The sequence below is a fragment of the Eleutherodactylus coqui genome, chromosome 2 (genome assembly GCF_035609145.1).
Source record: "Eleutherodactylus coqui strain aEleCoq1 chromosome 2, aEleCoq1.hap1, whole genome shotgun sequence".
In the NCBI taxonomy this organism is placed as follows: Eukaryota; Metazoa; Chordata; class Amphibia; order Anura; family Eleutherodactylidae; genus Eleutherodactylus; species Eleutherodactylus coqui.
In genome coordinates this window covers 318285640-318309813 of record NC_089838.1, presented here as the reverse complement: position 1 = coordinate 318309813, position 24174 = coordinate 318285640, and the positions used below count along the sequence as shown (strand labels likewise).

At 43.9% G+C, this 24174-nt stretch overlaps 1 protein-coding gene across 2 annotated transcripts in view; it reads left to right on the top strand.

Moving 5' to 3' along the window:
* Positions 1–23846, top strand: part of DENND1C (DENN domain containing 1C) — a 60496-nt gene extending 36650 nt beyond the window's left edge. For both annotated transcript variants that reach the window (XM_066593739.1, XM_066593738.1), the window contains 9 exons: positions 2090–2191; positions 3542–3629; positions 5329–5369; positions 8551–8622; positions 8710–8766; positions 8932–9036; positions 10508–10566; positions 12927–13116; positions 21621–23846. In XM_066593739.1, coding sequence (XP_066449836.1) covers positions 2090–2191; positions 3542–3629; positions 5329–5369; positions 8551–8622; positions 8710–8766; positions 8932–9036; positions 10508–10566; positions 12927–13116; positions 21621–22526 — 1620 coding nt within the window. In that variant the 3' untranslated portion in view covers positions 22527–23846. The remainder of the gene's footprint in view (positions 1–2089; positions 2192–3541; positions 3630–5328; positions 5370–8550; positions 8623–8709; positions 8767–8931; positions 9037–10507; positions 10567–12926; positions 13117–21620) is intronic.
* The last annotated feature ends 328 nt before the right edge of the window (positions 23847–24174 follow it).

Genomic DNA, 24174 nt, shown 5'->3' with positions numbered 1-24174 from the left:
AGGCACAGCTCCCACTGAATTCAATGGAAGCTGTGCCTGTAGTAGCAAACTGGGCTGCTGCAACATGGACAGCGCTATCTGCTTCCAGCGCTGTCCGCACTGACAGTTGGCCTGGCGATCAGCTGATCAGCAGGGATCCGAAGCAGTGGAACCCCACTGAAGCACTGAGGATTGGTCATTAATAGTAAAAGTTCCAGGGAACCCCTTTAAGAAATCTATAGCAGTAATTGCCGCAGTATAAGCATCTGTAATGGAAGATCTGGAAATGTATCTCATCAGTAATTATCGATTGGAAGGGGCCGAGTGCTTTACTTATTCATCAGCTATGTGTCTAATGGAAAAACCTTAATCACATCATGCATTATTAATGGGGCCTCCACCCATCTTATACACGATCATTACTTCTAAAAAGTGCCGTCACCCCAAAGCTTTCTAATTTCTCAACAGGGAAATGTATTCCTTGCATTATATTTTTAGACTCTATCTAGTTAAGACTAAGTTCACATCTACGTCGCAGATCTGGTATGAAATCCTGGCCAAAATAGTGCAGCGTACTGTGCTACTCTGAATGGGAACATGTCTCCCTATGTGCTGGAAGCTGACAGGCCCCATTATAGTCACTGGGGTCCTTTTGGCACTGTGCAAGTCCAGCATTTCCAGTTTTCTGTTGTTCAGCTATACGGCCATATCTGAAGAACAGGAAAGAATAACAACAACGTGAGTTTAGCTTTAGTTCCCCATAAATAAGTCAAAAATAGTCCAAAAAAGCTTCAACAGGGATAATGATTGTGTTGTGGCCCAGAACATCATCCTGGTCCCTCCATAAATGTCATACATGTTTTGTCCTATGTAGATACACAGTGCAAAGCCTGTCTTGTCGTATCCAGTGTGTTTGTTGCAGAGCTGTGGTGCTTGAGAGGTTAACAGTAATAAACTCATTGCTTGCATGCAGATGCATCAGTTTGTCATGTCATGTGGAGTGAGTGAAAGTATAAATAGGAGTGATTGAGAGCGGGAAAGGTGTTTAAGTCCATCTTCAGAGGAGAGAGTGCTAACACAGAGCTTCATGGAAGTACCTTCAGCTCCCATGTAGGTGAAAATGGAGGAAGAGGAGAGATATCCCATAGCGAATGGAGTCTGGATGCGAATGGAGTGAGACCGACAATCAGAGAGAGAGGGAGCACTTCAAACTAGTTCTGTATAGAGGAACCCATTGCACAGGTACCAGTTCAAACTACAGGCTTTTCCTGTGCAGCCGTTCAAAGCCTGGATCACCGTACAGAGGTACACTACTGAGACACACCCATGCTCCTGCCGTGTGGGGTGTTATTGCTATGTCTTTTGCTTTAAATAATTGTCTGCCAGAGTGTCTGTGTAGTGACCGCTACCCCCCTTCTTCTGCTGGAGTGCTCCCAGTTCAGGAGTGGTACCGTACAGATAACGTGGACTGTAGGATCCTGTGTATCCTCCCTGACCTCTGAGCTCTAGCCTGCTGGTACTTAAAAGAATTGTACCTGCATTTCCTTGAATATTTGTTTGTAAAAGTTTGTTCATTAAGTAAAGTTATACCGGGCCCTAACCATTCCTGGGGATCCGAGGTACTATACACAAGTCTCTGTGTTATTTCTCCGCCGCGTAGCATACCGGTGTGTAGGAACAGTGGCGTTACGAGTGATAACTACTACTTACCCCATCAACCCATTTATTGGCTCTGGTCTTGGCTACGTGTCATCTCTCAGGGACCAGAACCTGGTAAGTGCCGCCGCGGCAAGCCAACACTTAACCCTCCCAGCTCTTCATGTTAGTCAAGTGTCCGTGGTCACCCTTTTGGGGTGTTGCAGTTGTATGCCTGACCGTGTTATCTAAGCGCTGGCAGTAACATGCGGGTTCTTCTGGCACTATATAGCAGTAGTGTTTGGTTCCTGCATGGTGGCTTTATAAGGACATCATATGACAGGGTTTACTTTTAATTTGGTTATCATGGTTATTACTGGTGATTTATCTAACGCCACGTTGTGTGCGATGCAATAAAGTTGGGATTGATGCAGTCGCAGCACCGATGTCTTATATCTGTTTCTTGTCAATTCAGGGGGAGCCACTTTCTTTCTGCCAGGACACATTTGTGAACCATAAGTGCAGCTCTGTGAGGACCTTCCTGCAGAACGCCGTCCACCTGCAGCTCTTCACACAGGTCCGTTATAGAAATGTACATTTACTATGGAGAGGACTGGTCGTGTAGAATTTACTTTCACAGCACATAGCTGCATAATATGAACCACAAGGTGGCGCTATAAACACTGCAACAAGTATATTATGTGCTCCAATGTGTCACTTTCCTATCCCACGGACAACCAAACAATGGAAGAAAGAATATCCACACAGGTGCGGCTTCTCCTTGGCACGTGGGACCAGAAGCACCAGCAGCCCCTCTATTCTATGTGACAGCCCCCGGGGCCTTCTCAGGACGGGTACACCTACTACCCCCGTATAAGCTTTATTCTGAAACACTGTAGTGTTTCAGAAAAACATACTTTGAAGCTTGACTGGTAACTGAGGTCCTAGTTATGTAGGTGGGCCGCACCGGCTTCTCCTCGCCTGCATCATGCGCAGTGATAGCTCTTTCCCCTTTTGTGTATAGGGAGATCTGTTGGCCTACATGATGCAAGTGGGGGAAGCCCGGCGCGGCCCACCTCTGTGGCACGGAGCCCGAATCAGAGTCAAACTACAAAGTATATACAAGGGTAATGGGCAACCCTGACCCGGGTTCATGCGGCGCGTTGTTCAGGCAGCATGAACCTGGTGACAGATTCCCTTTAAGGAGTGTTACCAGATGATGTGTTACTAGATCTTTCACCCACTGATTAGAGAGCAGAATATTTATCATATGACTCTATGTGACGGAACGTCTTCCAGTAATTTATACTATAGATCTTAATAGCTGCTCATGAATCTTCAAGAGGGATGGAATATTTAGGTCTGAACATTCAGCCCACATTCTAAGCAGCTGATTGGTTGATCATGTCACCTGACATACTATGCTGACTCTGACTGGTCAGATCTCTTACTACATCTCCGGCCTTGAGGCTGGCTGCACACAAACGGGTGCCGCACGGGAATCCGACCCTGTGCCTGGCCGGTGACCCTGCGTACCTGTCATTTGCTGTGCTGCATATGGTCCATCGGACATGCGCAGTTCAGATTTTTTTTTCTTAAACCTCTGGTTTTCCAGCGCCATCACTGAACTGATTTTATTCTTTCTGCAGTGCTAGGCTTTTGAAATGAAAGGGAACTTGGCCTGCAGTACCAACTCTGGCCACTGCAGTAAGAATAGAGCTGTTTGCTTACTGCAGAAATCAGCTCCCTGCAGGAGAGTGCTGGCTTCAGTGGATAGCTTTTAGGTGGGGGTCCTGGGAGGGTAGGGCATAAATAGTTTGTAACTGGACAACCCCTTTAATGTCCACAATGAAAAATGTCAAAAACTATCACTAATTACACACCATGAATTGGTAACGGATACACTTTAACTGATTTCTCCTCTTAGTTCATTGACAATCGTCTGGAGAAGCTGAATTCTGGAGAAGAGTTCACAGACTTGTTTGAGCAGGAGGTTACCAACTGTGGCCTGTCAGGTACGGTACCCTCACCAAGACCTGCCTCTTTGGCCTTTACTGCACGGCTCTTGAGGTTTCTTTAAATTAACAAAAATATAAGTCACGTTTACTTCCGAAATCCCCTTTGTTTTAAAGATGGCAGCCTTTAGGCAGCATCCGCTAGTATATGCCTATACAGTGCTATATGTTGGAGCCTTCCATCAGAGAAATAGGTCAGGAAATCCTTCCAACGTATATCGCCAACGGGAAGCTCAACCACATTGTAATCCCATAGAGAACAGCGCAGCTCACCTCCCCAAATCTGATGAAGGTCATGAATCGTTAACGTGAAGCATTGCTTAGCGGCCATGGTGACACTTTGGGAAAGATGTATTATTTTTTTCTATAAGAGATTTCCGGTATATAAAAGATGCAATTTATGTGCAAACACAAAAATTGCAACTTTTTCGGAGTTTTACGTTTTGCTCCTGCAGTTTTCCAAAATGGGCGGGGCCTAGCATTAGGGGGTGTGGCTGCCACCGCTTGTTACATGTACTATAATTTACACCAGAAATTAGTGTAAATTGTAGCTTAAACGTACACCAATTTAGTGAATAAATATTGTACCAGAACCAAGCTCAGTACATAGATAAATGACCGGAACCAAGCTCAGTACATAAATACAGTAGCAAAACTAAGCGACTGTGTTGCAAAAGCACCAATGGGCTGAAAATGGGGTTTCATAACCTCAGAGCGGTGAAGGCAGAGCCAAAAGGAGGATCAGTCATGTAGCTCCACAAGAAGAGGCTGCTGCCTGGAGGAAGAAGATCATCTGGCCAGATGGACCTCAGGGGATGTAATAACCCCTCAGCTTGTATCCACTGGTGCCCCCCTATAAGCTGGTGGGTAGTGTTCTGTGCGGCCGCACAGGGTGCATGCTTGCAGGTTTATATACATTTATCGCCCTTACCCTGGTGCATGATTACCGTACTTAGACCAAGAACAGTATATGAAATGTTGGTTTAATCAAATATACCCCATTATATTTCCATACAGCGATGTAAATCCGCCATCAGTCAGAAGCCATTTGTGAATAACTGCAGATTTCCTAATACTCTCTAATAGTCAGTGCAAACTTAGGCCTGACAGTTTTACAATGCACCAGATATATCAGTCTGTTTAGTCTCACTTTAGACCACCTATCTGGCTTAGCTTACAATCTTGTATTTAGGCCATGCCCCCCTTCTGGGAAACCGCAAACCTCTGTAAACCCCACTATTTATCAAACACGAAGTAACAAGGCTCTGAGAGTATCTAAAACGCATCATAAATGTGGTGCAAAGTAAGCAGGACAGATATCTGGTGCAACCTGCAAGCAAACTGTCTCCTGTCCAATAGTAAATCTGTGCTGATTAGAGATGAGCGAACGTACTCGTTTAGGGCGATTTCACACTCGAGCACCGCTTTTTTCGGGTAACTGACTACTCGGGCGAAAAGATTCACGGGGGGCGGCGTGGTAGAGCGGGGGGGTAGCAGTGGGGAACAGGGGGGAGCTCTCCCCCCCCACACTCCCCTCTGCAACCCCCTGCTCACCCCCAGCACCCCCCGAATCTTTTCGCCCGAGTAGTCAGTTACTCGAAAATAGCGGTGCTCGAGTGCGAAATCGCCTTAAATGAGTACGTTCGCTCGTCTCTAGTGCCAATGTATTTATTGCTAATTATACTTGATTCATTTCCAGGAGCTTCCAAATCTTATCAGATGTGGCTGGAAAACCTCAAGGTAAAACCGAGCGTGTGATGTTACTGGAAATTATGTCTTACTAGCTGGTATACCCGGCTTCGCCCGAGTTAATTTGGTACTGGTGTTTATCTGGTGTTCACACGGAAAATCTTATTAAGTCATGGTTACTTTAGAGATACCGAGGAAAAAAATATGTTCACCATTTTGCATGGTTCTTTGCGTTACCCAGGAAACATCACGGGGAGGTAACCATGCGACGTTTCCTTTATATAAAATGACATCAGGAAGTGAGAGAATTAGATTACGTACGTAAAATTTGGACGCTAATTCTTTTGCGCTTAGAATTGAATAATCGAGTTGGGACCCATTAACTTTTCCTATTTACGACATAATCAATGCTCCTGCCAAATTTCAAGTTTCTATGACATCAGCAAGTGAGAGAATTAGATTCCGTACGTAAAATTTGGACACTAATTCTTTTGCGCTTAGAATTGAATAATCGAGTTGGGACCCATTAACTTTTCCTATTTATGACATAATCAATGCCCTTGCCAAATTTCAAGTTTCTTTGACATCAGGAAGTGAGAGAATTAGATTACGCATGTAAAATTTGGACGCTAATTCTTTTGCGCTTAGAATTAAATAATCAAGTTGGGACCCATTAACTTTTCCTATGTATGACATAATCAATGACCGTGCCAAATTTCATGTTTCTACGACATCCGGAAGTGAGAGAATTAGATTACATATGTAAAATTTGGACGCTAATTCTTTGGCGCTTAGCATTGTATAATCGAGTTGGGACCCATAAGCTTTTCCTATTTATGACATAATCAATGCTCGTGCCAAATTTCATGTTTCTACGACATCCGGAAGTGAGAGAATTAGATTACATATGTAAAATTTGGACGCTAATTCTTTGGCGCTTAGCATTGTATAATCGAGTTGGGACCCATAAACTTTTCCTATTTATGACATAATCAATGCTCGTGCCAAATTTCATGTTTCTATGACATCGGGAAGTGAGAAGAATTAGATTCCGTACGTAAAATTTGGACGCTAGTTCTTTTGCGCTAGATTTGAATAATCGAGTTGGAACCCATTCACTTTTCCTATTTATGACATACTCAATGCTTTTGCCAAATTTCATGTTTCTACGACATTGGGAAGTTGGAGAATTAGTTTCAGTACATAAAATTTGGACGCTAGTTCTTTTGCGCTAGATTTGAATAATCGAGTTGGGTCCCATTAACTTTTTCTATTTATGACATAATCAATGCCCTTGCCAAATTTCAAGTTTCTTTGACATCAGGAAGTGAGAGAATTAGATTACGCATGTAAAATTTGGACGCTAATTCTTTTGCGCTTAGAATTAAATAATCAAGTTGGGACCCATTAACTTTTCCTATGTATGACATAATCAATGACCGTGCCAAATTTCATGTTTCTACGACATCCGGAAGTGAGAGAATTAGATTACATATGTAAAATTTGGACGCTAATTCTTTGGCGCTTAGCATTGTATAATCGAGTTGGGACCCATAAGCTTTTCCTATTTATGACATAATCAATGCTCGTGCCAAATTTCATGTTTCTACGACATCCGGAAGTGAGAGAATTAGATTACATATGTAAAATTTGGACGCTAATTCTTTGGCGCTTAGCATTGTATAATCGAGTTGGGACCCATAGGCTTTTCCTATTTATGACATAATCAATGCTCGTGCCAAATTTCATGTTTCTATGACATCGGGAAGTGAGAGAATTAGATTCCGTACGTAAAATTTGGACGCTAGTTCTTTTTCGCTAGATTTGAATAATCGAGTTGGAACCCATTAACTTTTCCTATTTATGACATACTCAATGCTTTTGCCAAATTTCATGTTTCTACGACATTGGGAAGTTGGAGAATTAGATTCAGTACATAAAATTTGGACGCTAATTCTTTTGTGCTAGATTTGAATAATCGAGTTGGGTCCCATTAACTTTTTCTATTTATGACATAATCAATGCTTGTGGCAAATTTCAAGTTTCTACGACATCGGGAAATTGGAGAATTAGATTCCGTGCGTAAAATGTGGACGCTAATTCTTTTGCACTTAAAATTAAATAATCGAGTTAGGACCCATTACCTTTTCCTATTTATGACATAATCAATGCTCATGCCAAATTTCATGTTTCTACGACATCGGAAAGTGAGAGAATTAGATTCCGTACGTAAAATTCGGACGCTAATTCTTTTGCGCTTAGAATTGAATAATCGAGTTGGGACCCATTAACTTTTCCTATTTATAACATAATCAATGCTCGTGTCAAATTTCATGTTCTACGACATCGGGAAGTTGGAGAATTAGATTACGTACGCACAATTGGGCGCTAATTCTTTTGCGCTAGAATTGAATAATCGAGTTGGGACCCCTTTACGTTTCCTATTTTGGACATAATCTATGTTTGTGCCAAATTTCATGTTTCCAAGACATCGAGAATTAGTGGCGAGTCAGTGAGTGCTTTCGTCTTTATATATATAGATATTAACCAAAAAAGAAGACTGAAGTGAAGTGCTGTGTGGGATATTCATTAACACAGTCATGTCTTAATGCTTAATATTACCATAGTGTGATTGTTCTCAGTGAGAGAAACCAAGTCATCTTGTAGATATGATACATTTTAATGGCTCACAAAAAGACATGATATTACAGTGAACTTTCGAACCAACGCAGGGCTCTTCCATACTACTACCATAGTAACTGAAGTTATGTCATGTACGTCATTTAAAGGGGTTGTACCAAGATTTTCAGTTGTCCCTTTTCCACTGGCCTAAGTTGCTGATCAATGAGAGTCTTACCGCTGAGGCGCCCCGTCGGTCTCAAGTGACGTTAGAACGAAGGGAACACTGGCCGGGGTGTTGACGCTCCATTGATTTCAATGGGGCTGACGAAAATACCTGAGTTCTTGCCGCTTGGTTATCTCATCAGTCCCATTGAACATGAAAGGAGCGGCAGCCCTCCATTCAGTCTCCAGCACATGAGCGGTGCTGGCCAATCAGAGCAAGGTGTTGCGGTGTCTTCGTCTACTGATGCACAACCCAATGCATAGTGTGTAGTCAGCGAAGCAATGTGACCACTGTCGTTTATGCGGGACTGGAGGGTCGCTTTAATGTAAATTACCCCTGATGTAAATTTCTGCATAATTCTACTTATGTCACCTGATTTCACCCCAGAAAGGAGGCGGCACATTGATCAATAACGTGAAGAATCGCACTAATCCCATGGTTAGGAACATGCTGAAATACGTAAGTCACTGACCACTAACCTAATGTCAACATTACAAAAAAGGCTAATTTATTTATATGTGCATAAGCATCTATTATGTATTTTAGGCCAAGGGACAAGCCAGAACAGGTCTGCAGGGAATGAAGCGGCGCATCAAGCACAAGGTGAGCACGAACTGTTCCACCACCCCCATCTTAAAGCAATGGGTCTATCCTCACGTACGTGGCAGAAGGTCACAGCACTGACTAGATACTAGTGGTTTAATGCCACAGCCCTTGATGTCACTGGTTTGATGCTTCAGCCCCTGGTATGCTTCTTCTTGTATCCAGGATCACCGCATGCAGCGTGCGGGTTCATTCAAAGCAGACGAATCCTCTACCCAGAACCATGAGAAACTGCAGAACCGGCTGCCCATTACACAGCACTTTGGGCAGGTGAGTGAACATCCCAGTCACGGTGTAGCTGACATTAAACACCTAGATCTAGCCTTAATAAGATTCATGTTTTTTCAGAGCTTGCTAGATTAAAGGGCTTTTGCTGTGCATGTGTGTAAATGTACGAACACTGAATGGCCCCTTTATTAGAGACCCCCGGCCCTCTCACGATTAGAACATCACTGTATGGAAATTATCCCCGTGACCCCAGAGTGATGCGTAAAATCACAAGTTTTCCATGAATCGTTTTCAGTGTGAATCCACATTAGATGGGAAAATCTAGTCCAATACAATGCTAGTGCTCCAACTAATCTGTCCAAACACTCAACTCACTGTTAGCATGGATGGTGTAACATCACTCACACTCACAAACTGGCAGAACACGAAAACAACGGACATGACTCATGGACAGACATAACACACTGACTGACAAACACCCCAAACACGACTAAACAGATGTAAATAGATACGATGCAAGGTATTGGTTTGTATTTTGGCCAAGATACTTAAGCCTGCGAGCCCACTACAAGGGTCCTCGTTGTCTCGCAGGTCCCTACTCTAATGAGACAATTTCCACATGAACCCTGCCTGCATGCGGCGCGATCGTCCTCACAGAGACGGCACCGTGCTTGGAACCTAGAGACGTACCTAGACCTAGATGACAAATGAAACACAGCAGGGCTGAACGCAGCTCACACCAACACGCCAGGGATTTGCATACAACACAGAACACCATGTACCCTGAGCAGGACTGTTCACACCACACATCTGGCACCCTGCACAGACAGGCAGGAACATGACATTGTTCCACTTAACAAAGGAGGAAAGCCCAGCAGTCTCTAGCAGAGGAGCTGGTATATATGAGCAGCAGACCGGCGGTGATTGGCTGGCTGGAGAAATCCACACCCAGCCAGCTCAATCAATCCCCACCTGTCAGGCTGTGCTGCTGGAAACCCATGTAGAACAACAGATCCCAGCAGCACATCCTAACAGGCTATAATGACCAACTCCATTATATCTTAGAGAAACAGAAAGGTGAGACTCCAGCAGGAAAAAGAGCACAAAAATTGTATCACTGAGCAGTGGAAGAACATCACCCGGTCAGATGAATCCAGATTACTGTTGTGCCGCACTGATGGGAGGTCAGAATTTCGTGCAAGCAGTATGAACCGATGAACCTTTCCTGTCAGCTGGTCAGAACTTCCAGCTAATTTGTGGCGACTTAAAAAAACGTCCTGTCCACAGGGGCCGATATTCCTGCAGAACACTTTAATTACCTAGTAGAATCTATGTCACAATGAATAGCTGTGATTATGAAGGCCAACAGGGGTCCAATGCTCTATTAAATGGGGGTCTTTAATAAAGTGGCTATTCAATGTAATTGCACTGTATAAGTGGGCTAATAGTTGGTCAGTTGAGTATATTTCCAGACTTTTGTCGACAAAAAGTCATGTTTCTTCTTCTTAAATAGTCTCGTCCCAGGCGACCAGGAAAGAAGTTCACAGAAGGAGATAGTTGGGAATGCCAAACGTGAGTGAATCATCCTGGAATTCAGTAAATTATCCTGCAGGACACAGACAGGTCCATGGAAACTAAATACAGTAAATGATATCAAATGTTATAATCCCGCTTACTTTATTAACTGTTGTAACTGCAGTCGGTAGTATTAGTACTTTACCAGTACAGTTATTGGCACCATCAGAGGGGAGTCTATTGTTATCATTACAAATAGCAATAATGAGAATAACCTGGAGGATATTCTTATCCTCATACAATGTAAAGACCATAACTGACCTGGAGGATATTCTTATCCTCATACAATGTAAAGACCATAACTGACCGGGAGGATATTCTTATCCTCATACAATGTAAAGACCATAACTGACCTGGAGGATATTCTTATCCTCATACAATGTAAAGACCATAACTGACCGGGAGGATATTCTTATCCTCATACAATGTAAAGACCATAACTGACCGGGAGGATATTCTTATCCTCATACAATGTAAAGACCATAACTGACCGGGAGGATATTAATATCCTCATACAATGTAAAAACCATAACTGACCGGGAGGATATTAATATCCTCATACAATGTAAAGACCATAACTGACCGGGAGGATATTCTTATCCTCATACAATGTAAAGACCATAACTGACCGGGAGGATATTAATATCCTCATACAATGTAAAGACCATAACTGACCGGGAGGATATTAATATCCTCATACAATGTAAAGACCATAACTGACCGGGAGGATATTCTTATCCTCATACAATGTAAAGACCATAACTGACCGGGAGGATATTCTTATCCTCATACAATGTAAAGACCATAACTGACCGGGAGGATATTCTTATCCTCATACAATGTAAAGACCATAACTGACCGGGAGGATATTCTTATCCTCATACAATGTAAAGACCATAACTGACCGGGAGGATATTCTTATCCTCATACAATATAAAGACCATAACTGACCGGGAGGATATTCTTATCCTCATACAATATAAAGACCATAACTGACCGGGAGGATATTCTTATCCTCATACAATGTAAAGACCATAACTGACCGGGAGGATATTCTTATCCTCATACAATGTAAAGACCATAACTGACCGGGAGGATATTCTTATCCTCATACAATATAAAGACCATAACTGACCGGGAGGATATTCTTATCCTCATACAATATAAAGACCATAACTGACTGATCATTGCAGTCTCATCTTTGAGATTTGTCAATCTCTACTTGGCATCTGGGTGCATTTATCAGGCGCATACGATATTGGTCCGAGACGTTGGGACCGATATCGCACTTGTAAATCTGCGATAAAAAAAATTAAACAAAATGAGATAGCGCTGTGTTTTGCAGGATAAATGCATCGCTGCACTTATAATTTTCATGTGCGTGAAAAACGCATATAAAATTCACACTTTCCAATCATAAAGAAAGAAAACTCGTATTTACATGTGAATGTGATGTAATTTTTTTCCATCCCATAGATAATGGCGATTCTTTAACAGAATCGCCCAAAAATAGATCTCACGAGGGAATTTCGTCCGTGTGAATATTGCATGTTCTATCCGTGTCTGAGACAGAACTTACACGGAAAAAGAACCCATTCATTTGAATGTGTTCTTCCACACAAGCTGTCGGCCGTGTGAATAGAGCCTAAGGCCCGCTTCACACAGGCATCAAAATTGTGCAGGAGTTGTGTGTTCCGAGACGCACAAATATGAACCTCATTCTTTTGAATGGCATCAGGCACATGAGCGATGTCCTCCAACATGACAGGAAACAAATCGCAGCATGTTCTGTCTGGCTGCGGGATCTCGCTTCGCAGCCCCATTGTTTCATTGAAAGTGATGGATGAAACTCTGCGATCCTCTGCTGTGACCGCCGCGCCGGAGGATCCCTGCATCCCCGCAGTGATGTGAGGCTGCTTTCACATGAGAACGCCTCGCATTCACGGCCCATATCGCGCTCGCCCGTGTGAAGTTAACCTGAGGTCGGTTTCACACAGGCTGATAAACAGGCTGATTTGTGCGTTGAATGGCGTTATGTACACAGGCGATGCATGTCCTATCTTTTTGCGTTCCTCAAAACGCATCACCCATTGTTTTCAATGGGACAGTAAAACACCTCACACTGTGTGCAACATGAATGGGATGAAATAATGGAAAACACTTGTCGATCCTCTAACGCGCCTGAATGCCGCACCGGAAGATCGCAACTTGACAGAAGACATAGGAGGCAATTTTTGCCCCAAAAAAGGCCTCGCATTGCCATGAAAACGCATGTTGGTGAGTGCAATATCGCGATAAGTTTCTTTGCCCGATATCACGCTTGCCCATGAAGCCTAAATCAATGTATTTTCTCACAGATTTGATGACGACAAAGAGGTGGATCCTGGACTTGGTGAAGACGACTTTCCTCTTCTAGATGAGGGGATGGATCTGCTGAATGAAATTTTTGAAACCCTAAGTACGAGAGCCCCAGCGGAGGGACGTGCCTTATACGGTGCACATAGCTTGGACTGCTTCAATCTAGACGATAGTCGATACTTCACACGGGTGAGTGAGAGGCACAGTGCATTATAGGAACGGCCAACCTCAATATTACTACCAGTATAAAATATATATTAGACTACCAGTCAAATGTTTTAGAACGCCTCAATATTTCCAGCTTTTATTGATATATACAGTTTAATGTCTCAAATGTTCTTTGAAATGAAAGCATAGAACAAAAAAAAACAAGTTAAGATGAATAAAAATAATTGATTAACTTTGTTCACGAAATTAATTCTAGATTTTTGACCCTCCGCAGTCGCCCCTCTGGCCTTTATAACAGCTTTACACCATCGAGGTATTCTCTCTACAGTTACACTCAGATATTGTTCAGACATTTCTTCCCAACATTGTTGCAGAAGTTCCCACAAATGTGCCGCACTTGTAGGTTGCTTTGCTTTCACCCTTCTGTCCAGTTCATCCCAAACAAGCTCACTGGGGTTTACGTCTGGAGACTGTGCAGGCCATTGCATTCTTTGAGACCTGCCGGCTTCTTCTTATCTCCTTAAGTAATTCTGACGTAACCTAGAAAAATGTTTTGGATCATTGTCTTGCTGGAATTTAGACACAATGATTCTTGCTCAAAATTCGCTCAAAGCTGTCTTTTGCGCAATAACCGTTGCGTCTAAATGCGTGGACATCGTGCAGTTTTCGTGCACGATTCATTCATCCTTCAATTCTACTTTTCTAAAATTGAGTGATAAACTTTTATCAGTAGTGCAGGCTGTTATCACAGTCAGCAGTGCTGATAAGATTCTTTCGGCTCCTGTCCCGCTGGTAGTTCACAACAGACTGCGAGCTGTAAGCACGGAGAACAATGCAAAACAGCTGTATTGTTCGCCAAGCGATATCAGCGGTGTTCCGCTCTGCCTGCATAGCTCTTCAGTAGATACTATAGACTGTCGTTTGAGCGATCATCTTTCAGTGTAAATGGGGTCTTAAGTATATGCGGTCAGCTCAGGGAAGCAGCACATTACACGGGGTAATGAGAAAGTTCCTCTTATTTATTGAATGCACCTTATTTTTATAGACATTAGAGAACAGGATACGTGATGCTTCTGTCATGCGCACCAATCCGCTCTGGCATGTATAAAAATATGCATTTATGTGGTTATAATTGCTATCAGGTACACAAAATAATATTGTTCATTGTTGTCTTGGTAACGGGTCACAATGGGTTCTGTTTTCGGTAAGGAGGGCCCGGCCACTTCTACATTCCTGTAAGTTTGCAGGTTAGTTCCTCCGTTTAGCTTTCAGATTCTTCCTCTAACATTAGCTACACCAAATCACAAGCTGTTATAGCCGCTGAGTCGGACTGTAACGTACGGATGAGAGCCGTGATATCATCTGCTGGAAGCAGAACTCATTCATCTATAAATGCATATGAAAAGTGATGGAGAGACAGAAATATACAGCAATTATTGGTTCTATCAACAGTCATTCCTTAAAGGGAACCCGTCAGCACCCTCAGGGCTAATAAAGCATGCAGTCATACAGCAAGGAGTAACTTCCCAAAGATGCCCTTGTGACAAGCAGTCGTCTCCAGAATCAGCACCTTATGTAGAAAAGGGAGTTGTAACTTCCCAAAGATAAGCCCAAGACTCTTCCCCCCGGCATCGGCTCTACGCGCCATGAAGCTGAGGACAATACATCTTGCTTCACTGTACATGCCGATGCTGCTGGAAATGAAAACATGCTGGTGGTTTAGTGGCCCCAAAGGTGCGGACAGGTACACTTTAACCCCTTAAGGACGCGGACCTTTTTTTCCCCCCATTTTCATTTTTTTCCTCCATTATAAAAAATCATGACTCTTTTATATAATCACCGACGTTTATGTGAAGTGAAATGAAAAAAAAATGACATTCCGCCATCTTTGGGTGCGTCTTGTTTCTACAGTGTACAAACTGCAAAATAATGACATGATAACCTTATTCTAAGGACGCCCACCCACTGGCGTTTTTTTTCCCTGCGAAATTCGCAGCATTTTTTTTCTCTGCAGGGGTCTATGGGACTTGCAATGTTAAAATCGCGATCGCGCAAAATCGCAATTTACCGCGAAATCGCGATTTTGCGCGATCGCGATTTTAACATTACAAGTCCCATAGACCCCTGCAGAGAAAAAAATGCTGCGAATTTCGCAGGGAAAAAAAACGCCAGTGGGTGGGCGCCCTAAGGGTCAGTACGATTACTACGATACCAAATTTATGTTGGGTATTTTTGCTGTACAATTTCTGCGGGAAGTCCTGTACTTTCCATTGGTACCATTGTGGAGGACTTTTTAATGGATTTTTATTGAATTTTTTCTTGGAGACAGAGTGACCATAAACATAGTAACATAGTATGTAAGGCTGAATGAAGACAATTGTCCATCTAGTCCAGCCTGTCTATCCTCCTGTGTTGATCCAGAGGAAGGCAAAAAAACCCCAAGGGCAGAAGCCAGATAGCCCTTTTGGGGAAAAAATTCCTTCCCGACTCCCTAATGGCAATCAGACTGCTCCCTGGATCAACCCCTAATAGTTCCTACCCGCCTGTAAATCCGGATTAACAATTAACCTTAGATTTATAACCTATAATATCCTTCCTCTCCAGAATGACATCAAGTCCCCTTTTAAACTCCTCTATGGATTTTGCCATCACTACGTCCTCAGGCAGAGAGTTCCACAGTCTCACTGCTCTTACAGTAAAGAATCCCCTTCTATGTTGCTGATGAAACCTGCTTTCCTCTAGACATAGCGGATGCCCTCTCGTTACCATCGCGGTCCTGGATATAAACAGATCATGGGAGAAATCCTTGTATTGTCCCCTCATGTATTTATACCTAGTTATTTGTTCACCCCTTAACCGTCTTTTTTCTAGAGTAAATAATCCCAATTTTGATGCCTTTCTGGGGATTCCAGTCCCGTCATTCCATGTATTAGTCTAGTTGCCCTTATTTGAATCCCCTCAAGCACTGTGATATCTTTCCTGAGCACCGGTGACCAGAGTTGTACGCAGTATTCCATGTGAGGCCTGACAAGTGCCTTATATAGTGGAAGGATGATGTTCTCATCCTTCGCCCCTATACCTCTTTTAATGCACCCCAAGACTTTATTTGCCTTTGCAGCAGCTGTCTGGCATTGGTTACTCCAGTTTAGTCTACTATCCACTAATACCCCCAGATCCTTTTCCATATCACTTTTCCCCAGCGGTACCCCATTAAGTGAATATTTGTGACATCTGTTCCTCCTGCCCATGTGCATAGTCTTACATTTTTCAACATTGAACTTCATTTGCCATTTTCCTGCCCAAGCCCCCGGCTTATCTCGGTCCATTTGTAGCCGCACATTGTCCTCCGTTGCATTAATTATATTGTATAATTTTGTATCATCTGTAAATATTGATATTTTGCTGTGCAGCCCCTCTATCAGGTCATTGATAAATATGTTGAACAGAGTGGGGCCTAATACTGAACCCTGTGGCACCCCGCTAGCGACTGTGGCCCAATCAGAGTATGAACCATTTATTACCACCCTCTGCTTTCTATCATTGAGCCAATTTTTTACCCACTTACACACGTTTTCGCCCAGTCCGAGCTGCCTCATTTTGTATATTAGCCTATTATGTGGCACGGTGTCAAAGGCTTTAGAGAAGTCCAGATATACGAGATCAATAGATTCTCCCTGGTCCAGCTTAGAGCTTACTTCATCGTAGAAACTGATCAGATTTGTCTGACATGAGCAACCCTTCATGAATCCATGCTGGTGAGGAGTTATTCCCTTGTTCTCCTTGAGGTGCTCATCGATGGCATCTCTCAGAATCCCCTCGAAAATTTTTCCCGTTGCTGAAGTGAGACTTACTGGCCTGTAGTTACCAGGCTCACTTTTGCTCCCTTTTTTGTAAATTGGAACCACGTTGGCAATGCGCCAATCCAATGGTACTACACCGGTCTTGATAGTGTCTAGAAATATTAGGTATAGCGGCCTATCTATCTCGTCACTTAGTTCCTTTAGTATCCTTGGGTGTAATCCATCTGGGCCCGGCGATTTATCAATTTTAGTCTTCTTTTGTCGCTTCCGCATCTCCTCCTGCGTTAGGTATGAGATATTTTGTGAGGGGTTCGTTTTATTCCCCTGCATCTCGTGTGGCATTTCCTTTTCGTTTGTGAATACACTTGAGAAGAAACTGTTTAGTAGATTTGCTTTCCCTCCGTCATCATCAATGATCTCTCCTGCATTATTTTTTTAAAGGGCCAGTGCTCTCCCTGCAAATCCTTTTGCTGTTAATATAGTTGAAAAATAGCTTTGGGTTGTTTTTGCTCTCTTTGGCAATCAGTCTTTCTACTTCCTCCTTGGCAGTTTTGATCTTATCTTTGCATATTTTGTTTTTTTTCCCTGTACGATTTTAGTGCTTCTTCGCTGCCTTGTTGCTTTAGTAGTTTGAACGCTTTCTTTTTTTCGTTTATTGCCCCTCGTACCGTCTTGTCGAGCCACATTGGTTTCCTTTTAGTTGAGTTTCTTTTATTTTTAAAGGGAATGAACTGCTCACATGAGGCGATTAGGATCCTTTTGAACTTTTCCCATTTGTCCTCTGTACTGTTATTTTTGAGGATGTTGTCCCATTTAATGTTACCGATAGTTCTAAGCTCATCAAATTTTGCTTTACTAAAGTTTAGTTTCTTTGTCGCTCCCTGATAAGGCTTCCTATTTAATGACAGCTGGAAGTTGATTATATTGTGGTCACTGTCCCCCAAGTGCCCCTCAACCTGCACCCCCTTTATACGTTCCGGTTTGTTGGTTAGTACTAGGTCCAGAATGGCCCTCCCTCTTGTTGGTTCCTGCACAGGTTGGTTCAGGTAATTATCTTTAATTACTCTCAAGAACTTATCACCCCTGTGAGATTTGCAGGTTTCGTTCTCCCATGTTATATCTGGATAATTAAAGTCCCCCATGATAATTACTTCATTGTGGTTTGACACCTCTTCTATCTGCCTTAATAGTAAATTATCAGTTTCTTCTGTTGCTTTTGGTGGTCTATAGAAGACCTCTATCAGGATTTTGTTATTTTTTCTTCCCTGTATTTCAACCCACAGAGATTCCACCTGTTCGTCTCCTACCCCTATATCCTCCCGTAGCCTCGGCTTCAAGTTCGATTTGACGTACAGACATACCCCTCCCCCTTTCTGGTTCCTTTGGTCCCTTCTGAAGAGATTGTACCCCTGCAAATTCACCGCCCAATCGCACTTATCATCCAGCCATGTTTCCGTAATTCCGACTATATCATAATTTTCATCAGTCATTCTCGCTTCAAGCTCACCCACTTTACCAATCAGACTTCTTGCATTCGTGGTCATACAATTTATATCGTTTTTTTTGTTTTTTAAATTTGTTTTGTTTCTATTCGTACTTATGGCTGATCTATCAGTTCTAACTGTGCTAACCCCACCCCCTGCTCGACCCCCATTCCCTTTGCTTGGACCCGGGTCGCTAGTTACACTGGCTACCCCACTATTTCTCATTTTACCCTCCCCCCCAGTCCCTAGTTTAAACACTCCTCCAGCCTTCTAGCCATCTTCTCCCCCAGCACAGCTGCACCCTCCCCATTAAGATGCAGCCTGTCCCTACGGTAGAGCCTGTAGCCGACAGCAAAGTCAGCCCAGTTCTCCAGGAACCCAAATCCCTCCTTCTTACACCAACTCCGGAGCCACTTGTTTACCTCCATAAGATCCTGCTGCCTTTCTAGTGTGGCTTTAGGTACAGGTAGTATTTCCGAGAAAACTACCCTGGAGGTCCTCGCCCTGAGCTTGGACCCTAAGTCCCTGAAATCATTTTTGAGGGCCCTCCATTGACCTCTAACTTGTTTATTGGTGTCAACGTGCACCATGACTGCTGGATCCTCACCAGCCCCTCCCAGTAATCTGTCAATCCGATCCGCGATGTGTCGAACTCGAGCGCCAGGAAGACAACACACTGTTCGACGATCCCGGTCTTTATGGCAGATTGCCCTAACTATCCCCCTTATAATTGAGTCCCCCACCACTAGAACCTGTCTAGCCTGCCCTGCACTCCCCGTCCTCGTCTCACCGGAGCAGTCATCCCCCTGGCGGTCAGAGGGCCTGTCATGCTGCAGCGGTGCTGGCTCTGTAATGGCATCGCCCTCATCTGCCAACGTTGCAGACATGTTGGGTTGTGCCAGTTCAGGACCAGCCTCCCTGGATCTATTCCCTCTACGCCTCCTTCTATCTGTCACCCAGCTTTTTGACTGCTCCCCCTGCACTTCTGTACTACCATCCGCCCCAACCTCTATACCAGCGAGTGTGCTCAGTGAGCAGCAAACTCCATTCCATGTTGTCAATGGCTCTCAGTGTTGCCAGTTGCTCATTTAGATCCAGAATTTGGGCTTCTAAATGTGCGACGTGCATGCATCTTGCGCAACAGTATGCACCCTCGATCGGCTGATCAAGGACCGCATACATTGCACAAGTAGCACACTGGATGACATTGTCAGGCATTAAGCTTATCCTAATGGGGATCTACAATTTACTTGTGAAAGTAGTGAAGATAGACTTGTTCACACTCCGCTCACACACTGCCGCCTCTGCTCAACCGCTCACACGCTGCTGCAACCGCTCAACCGCTCACACGCTGCTGCAACCGCTGAACCGCTCCGCTCACACGCTGCTGCCTCCGCTCAACCGCTCACACGCTGCTGCAACCGCTGAACCGCTCACACGCTGCTGCCTCCGCTGAACCGCTCACACGCTGCTGCCTCCGCTCAACCGCTCACACGCTGCTGCCTCCGCTGAACCGCTCACACGCTGCTGCCTCCGCTGAACCGCTCACACGCTGCTGCAACCGCTCAACCGCTCACACACTGCGGTGCACAATTCAGGCATAATTCTTTTCCTGACGACGTTCAGCATGCTGGGTAATGCGTTACTTTGATAGATTGGACATTTACAGTCATAGCGATACCAATTTTTTTTTTGTATTATTATTTAGATTCTCTTATTACAAATATGGCAAACGTGTTTTTTGGGGTTTTTTTACACAAAACTTTTACAACTTTTTATTTTTTTCAATAATTAATAACACTTTTTAGGGCGCATTCAGACGACCATATATCGGCTGGGTTTTCACGCCGAGCCAATATACGGCGTCTTTCTCTGCAGGGGGAGGAGGCTGGAAGAGTCGGGAGCAGTGTCTGAGCTCCCGCCACCTCTCTGCCTCCTCTCCACCCCCCTGTACTTTTTTCAATGAGGAGAGGCGGGGCGGGGCGGAGCTAATTCCCAGAACTTAGTCCCGCCCCTGTTCCACCTCCTCTCATTGCAAATCGTGTAGAGGGGCGGAGAGGGGGTGGAGAGGAGGCAGAGAGGGGGCGGGAGCTCAGAGCACCGCTCCTGGCTCTTCCAGCCTCCTCCCCCTGCAGAGAGAGACGCGGTATATCGGCCGGCGTGAATACCTGGCCGATATTCGGTTGGCTGAATGCACCCTTAGGCTGATTTTTATATATTTTTTAGTCCCTAGATGGGACAAGAACTTGCGATACTTTGATCACTCCTGCAGCATCAGACCACGATCTGACAGGCAATCTGCCATGGCTGCCCTCGGGCCTTTCAGGAGCCCCCTGGCTGCCATGGCAACTGCGCGGCAACCTACAATCTAATTGCAGGGGGCAATGCGGGGCCCCCGAACATCAATCGGGACATTTAAATGCCGCTCCCAGAATTGATAGTGGTTTTTAAAGGGTTAACAGCTTTGATGAGCAATGCAGCTTATCAGAGTTGTTGCAGGTGGGTGTCGGCTGTAAGATACAGCCGAAACCCGTATTGTATGGAACGGGATCAACCCACGATCTCCCTCTATACATATCCCCGAACCTGCAGGATGTAACTATACGTTCTGTAGCGGTAAGGGATTAATATCTACTGATAATCAGAATTATCCCATAAAATTCAGATAATCACTATATATTAAGGAATTGCTGTGCATGCAATTTGCTTATGTGAAAAATGCACTTAGATATTTTGTAGCATGTTTAGAAAATAAAAATAAACAAGAAAATCGGGATTAAAATTAAACATTTTGGAAAAAATTGAACTTTTAATTTTAGGCCAAATCGTCCAGCCCTATCTACTGGTTGTTGTAATGCAATCTGTTCCAACACTGCTTATTTAGAATTAGAGGGTTTGAAAGTAATCTACAAAAACTGAGACACCTGTAGGAAGTTTACACCCAATTTCAAACCATAATTTGCTTTCTGCGCTACAGAGTGGCTGTCCTTCATGTCTTCCCTGAAACAAAAATTATTAATTCAGACTATTGTTGTGTTTCAGGTTAAAATTTCATAATATTTTTATGTTTTTAATTAACTTTTGAATCTTTGAACCATTTCACATTATTTGTTGGAGTTTACCAGCCTTACTGTCAGAAAGAATTGGAAAAATTGAGGTGTTCTAAAACTTTTGAGCGCTACTGTACATACTGAGACAAATACAAATAATGCTTAACATAACTTATTTCTCTGCCCTCCAGTTCCATTCCTTATGTGCCCCTAGTGACGAGGACCTCCAGTTGAGTTTGAGTCAGCCTAGAACTTCCAATCTCTGGTACTTGCAAGAAGTGGATGAGGGATCTGTAGACTACAAAGAACCTGACATCCCTTCATCAGCACCTGAGAGCATGGTGAATACATCAGAGACCATGGAGGTCACATCACCTACTGAAGAAGCCACTCCAGAGACAATACAGGACACTGAAAGATCCTCAGTACCTCCAACTGACCAGGATCCTGAGGTGTCTTTGACTACCCTAGAGACCACCGTACAGCCTTCAGATGTAACCCCATCAGCTCCTCAGGCTTGTTTGCCAATTTCTACAGTCAAATCAGAGCAAGAAGTAATATCTCCAGCTCCAGAGCTTGATATTATACCCATGCTGAATGAAGAATCCAAGAAGCAGAAAGATGTGTTATCTATAGAGCCAAGTGTGACTAGACAGGCTACTAGTGTTACAACCCCCTTAAGCGGAACTCCCCTTATTGTATCTGGACCAAGTGTGCGCTCCGCCATCTCTCGTTTTCAGGCTGGTCCAATCGATCCAAGGTTGGTATGGACAGGGACCAAGAAAGAAGCCATAGATCCTCAAAGAGGATGTCCTGCTTGGTCATTTCAAGCAACAAGGCCGATGTCACAAATCTACTGTAGCCCCAAACCAAGACCCTCCACTTATAATTTTCACCCCGCTTTTCTAAGGACTCAGAGTACACCAAAGCTAAATGTCCCCAAAAGCCCAACATCAAACGTCCCTGACCCCATCGTTCAATTATGTGCTGAAGAAGGAAATGAACCACCAAACAAAGTTCCGCCTCCGCAACCTATTGACTTGAGCGCATCCTCTCTTCCCAGAGTTTCAGAGCTGAAGAAAAAGTTTGAAAGTTAAAGGGATTGGCACACTATGAGTATCTCTTTCCAAATAACTGTTCTTACATCTTTAGATAGACTCCACCATGCCCAAACAAACTTAGTTTGCTTCATCTACACGTAGTGTCACCCCTTATCTCGCATTGCTGCCACTGTTAACAGAAAGTAGAATGGGCGGTGCGGTATATCATCGCATGTGACCGCCGCTTGCTTCGGACAAACGGTATTCTGTATTCCATGGACAGCACTGGGCTTAATGATGGCCTATGAGACAATCTGTATGCATGATTTATCTCACAGACTGACAATCCACGTGGGGGAAAAATATATATATCTCACCGCATGTCCTATTTGTGCCTGAGGATAGGACATGCAATGTGCAGGGTGCACGGAGATCGGACAACATGTGTCCTGGTGCCATCCGATCCAAGCTGCACTCAAGTTTCTTGGGTGCAACTCACATACAGTTGTGTGAAGATTAGATAGCTGTGACTATCCACCACGCGGTGCACACGAAAAGCTGCTTCTTCATTCAAAACACCAACGCCACAGAGTGCAGTGAGGATAGCATTACCGCGCATGTACCGTCTCGCTGCACGAAAAAAAATACATACGCTATACAAAAATGGCTGTCATCTACTGCGCTGTCCGCACATGCTCAGTGACAATGGAGAACCGCAAGTGGATGAGTTTCATCCAGATATAAAAGACACGTGGTCCAGGGCATTTTTTTTAGGGGGGGTGGGGGTGTTGCGGTAATATAGAGATATGTGTTTGATTTTTGATAATGACTTGGATGTAAGAAGTTGTTAAGCATTGGGGAACAATGGACCTTAATGGGAGAAATAGCCCTTTAAAGGGGTTGTATAGGAATGCCGCTAAACAGCTGCTCTCCATGCCCATTGTAGAACCTGTCCTAGGATGGGATAATGCATGTGTGGATCGGATGGACAAGGGGGCGGCGTTTAGAGCAGTGTAGGGTTAGGCTCCACCCATAGCATTAGTCCTTCGCCTCCAGTCCACAAATACATTCTCCCATCCTAGAACAGGTTTGCATGGACAGCCGCCATGTTGTGGCATTCCTAGACAATCCCTTTAAAAGGTGTTGTCTGACCAAGATTGGACGGGGCCATACTATTACACGCCGAGCACGTAATACAGCGTTCTCCAATCTGTAAGCACTCCATGCTTGGAGTTTGACATTTATGTATTTTGGCGCTCAAGTTATCCCCTTTTTTCCCTTGTTCATATAATTTTGTGCTTTTAACTGATAAATCAGATTTCAATATTTGTACTAAAATTAAAGGTTGGTTGTTATGTTACTGTAACCCAGTTCATGCAAAACTTAAATAAAACTTATTGACATAATAGAGAATGCCTGGAGTTGGCGTAGGTTAAAATTTAGTCATCTGTGAATCGCATACGGTTTTATACTGAAAAATGTATAAGAACACGTGGCTTCATGGGCCGAACGAGTCAACACTGCAGATTTTGGACTACGGTGCCCCCCCCCCCCCATACACTTGGGAATGGTTTTTCGTTTTTTTTGTGGGATAGAAAAGCATAGCGTTTTGGCAAGGTACGCCCCTTCCGGCCAGGGGTCCGGGCTTCCCTACATGCCCATGTGGGGTTTCCATGCAGGGCAGGTGTGTCCATGGGAATCATAA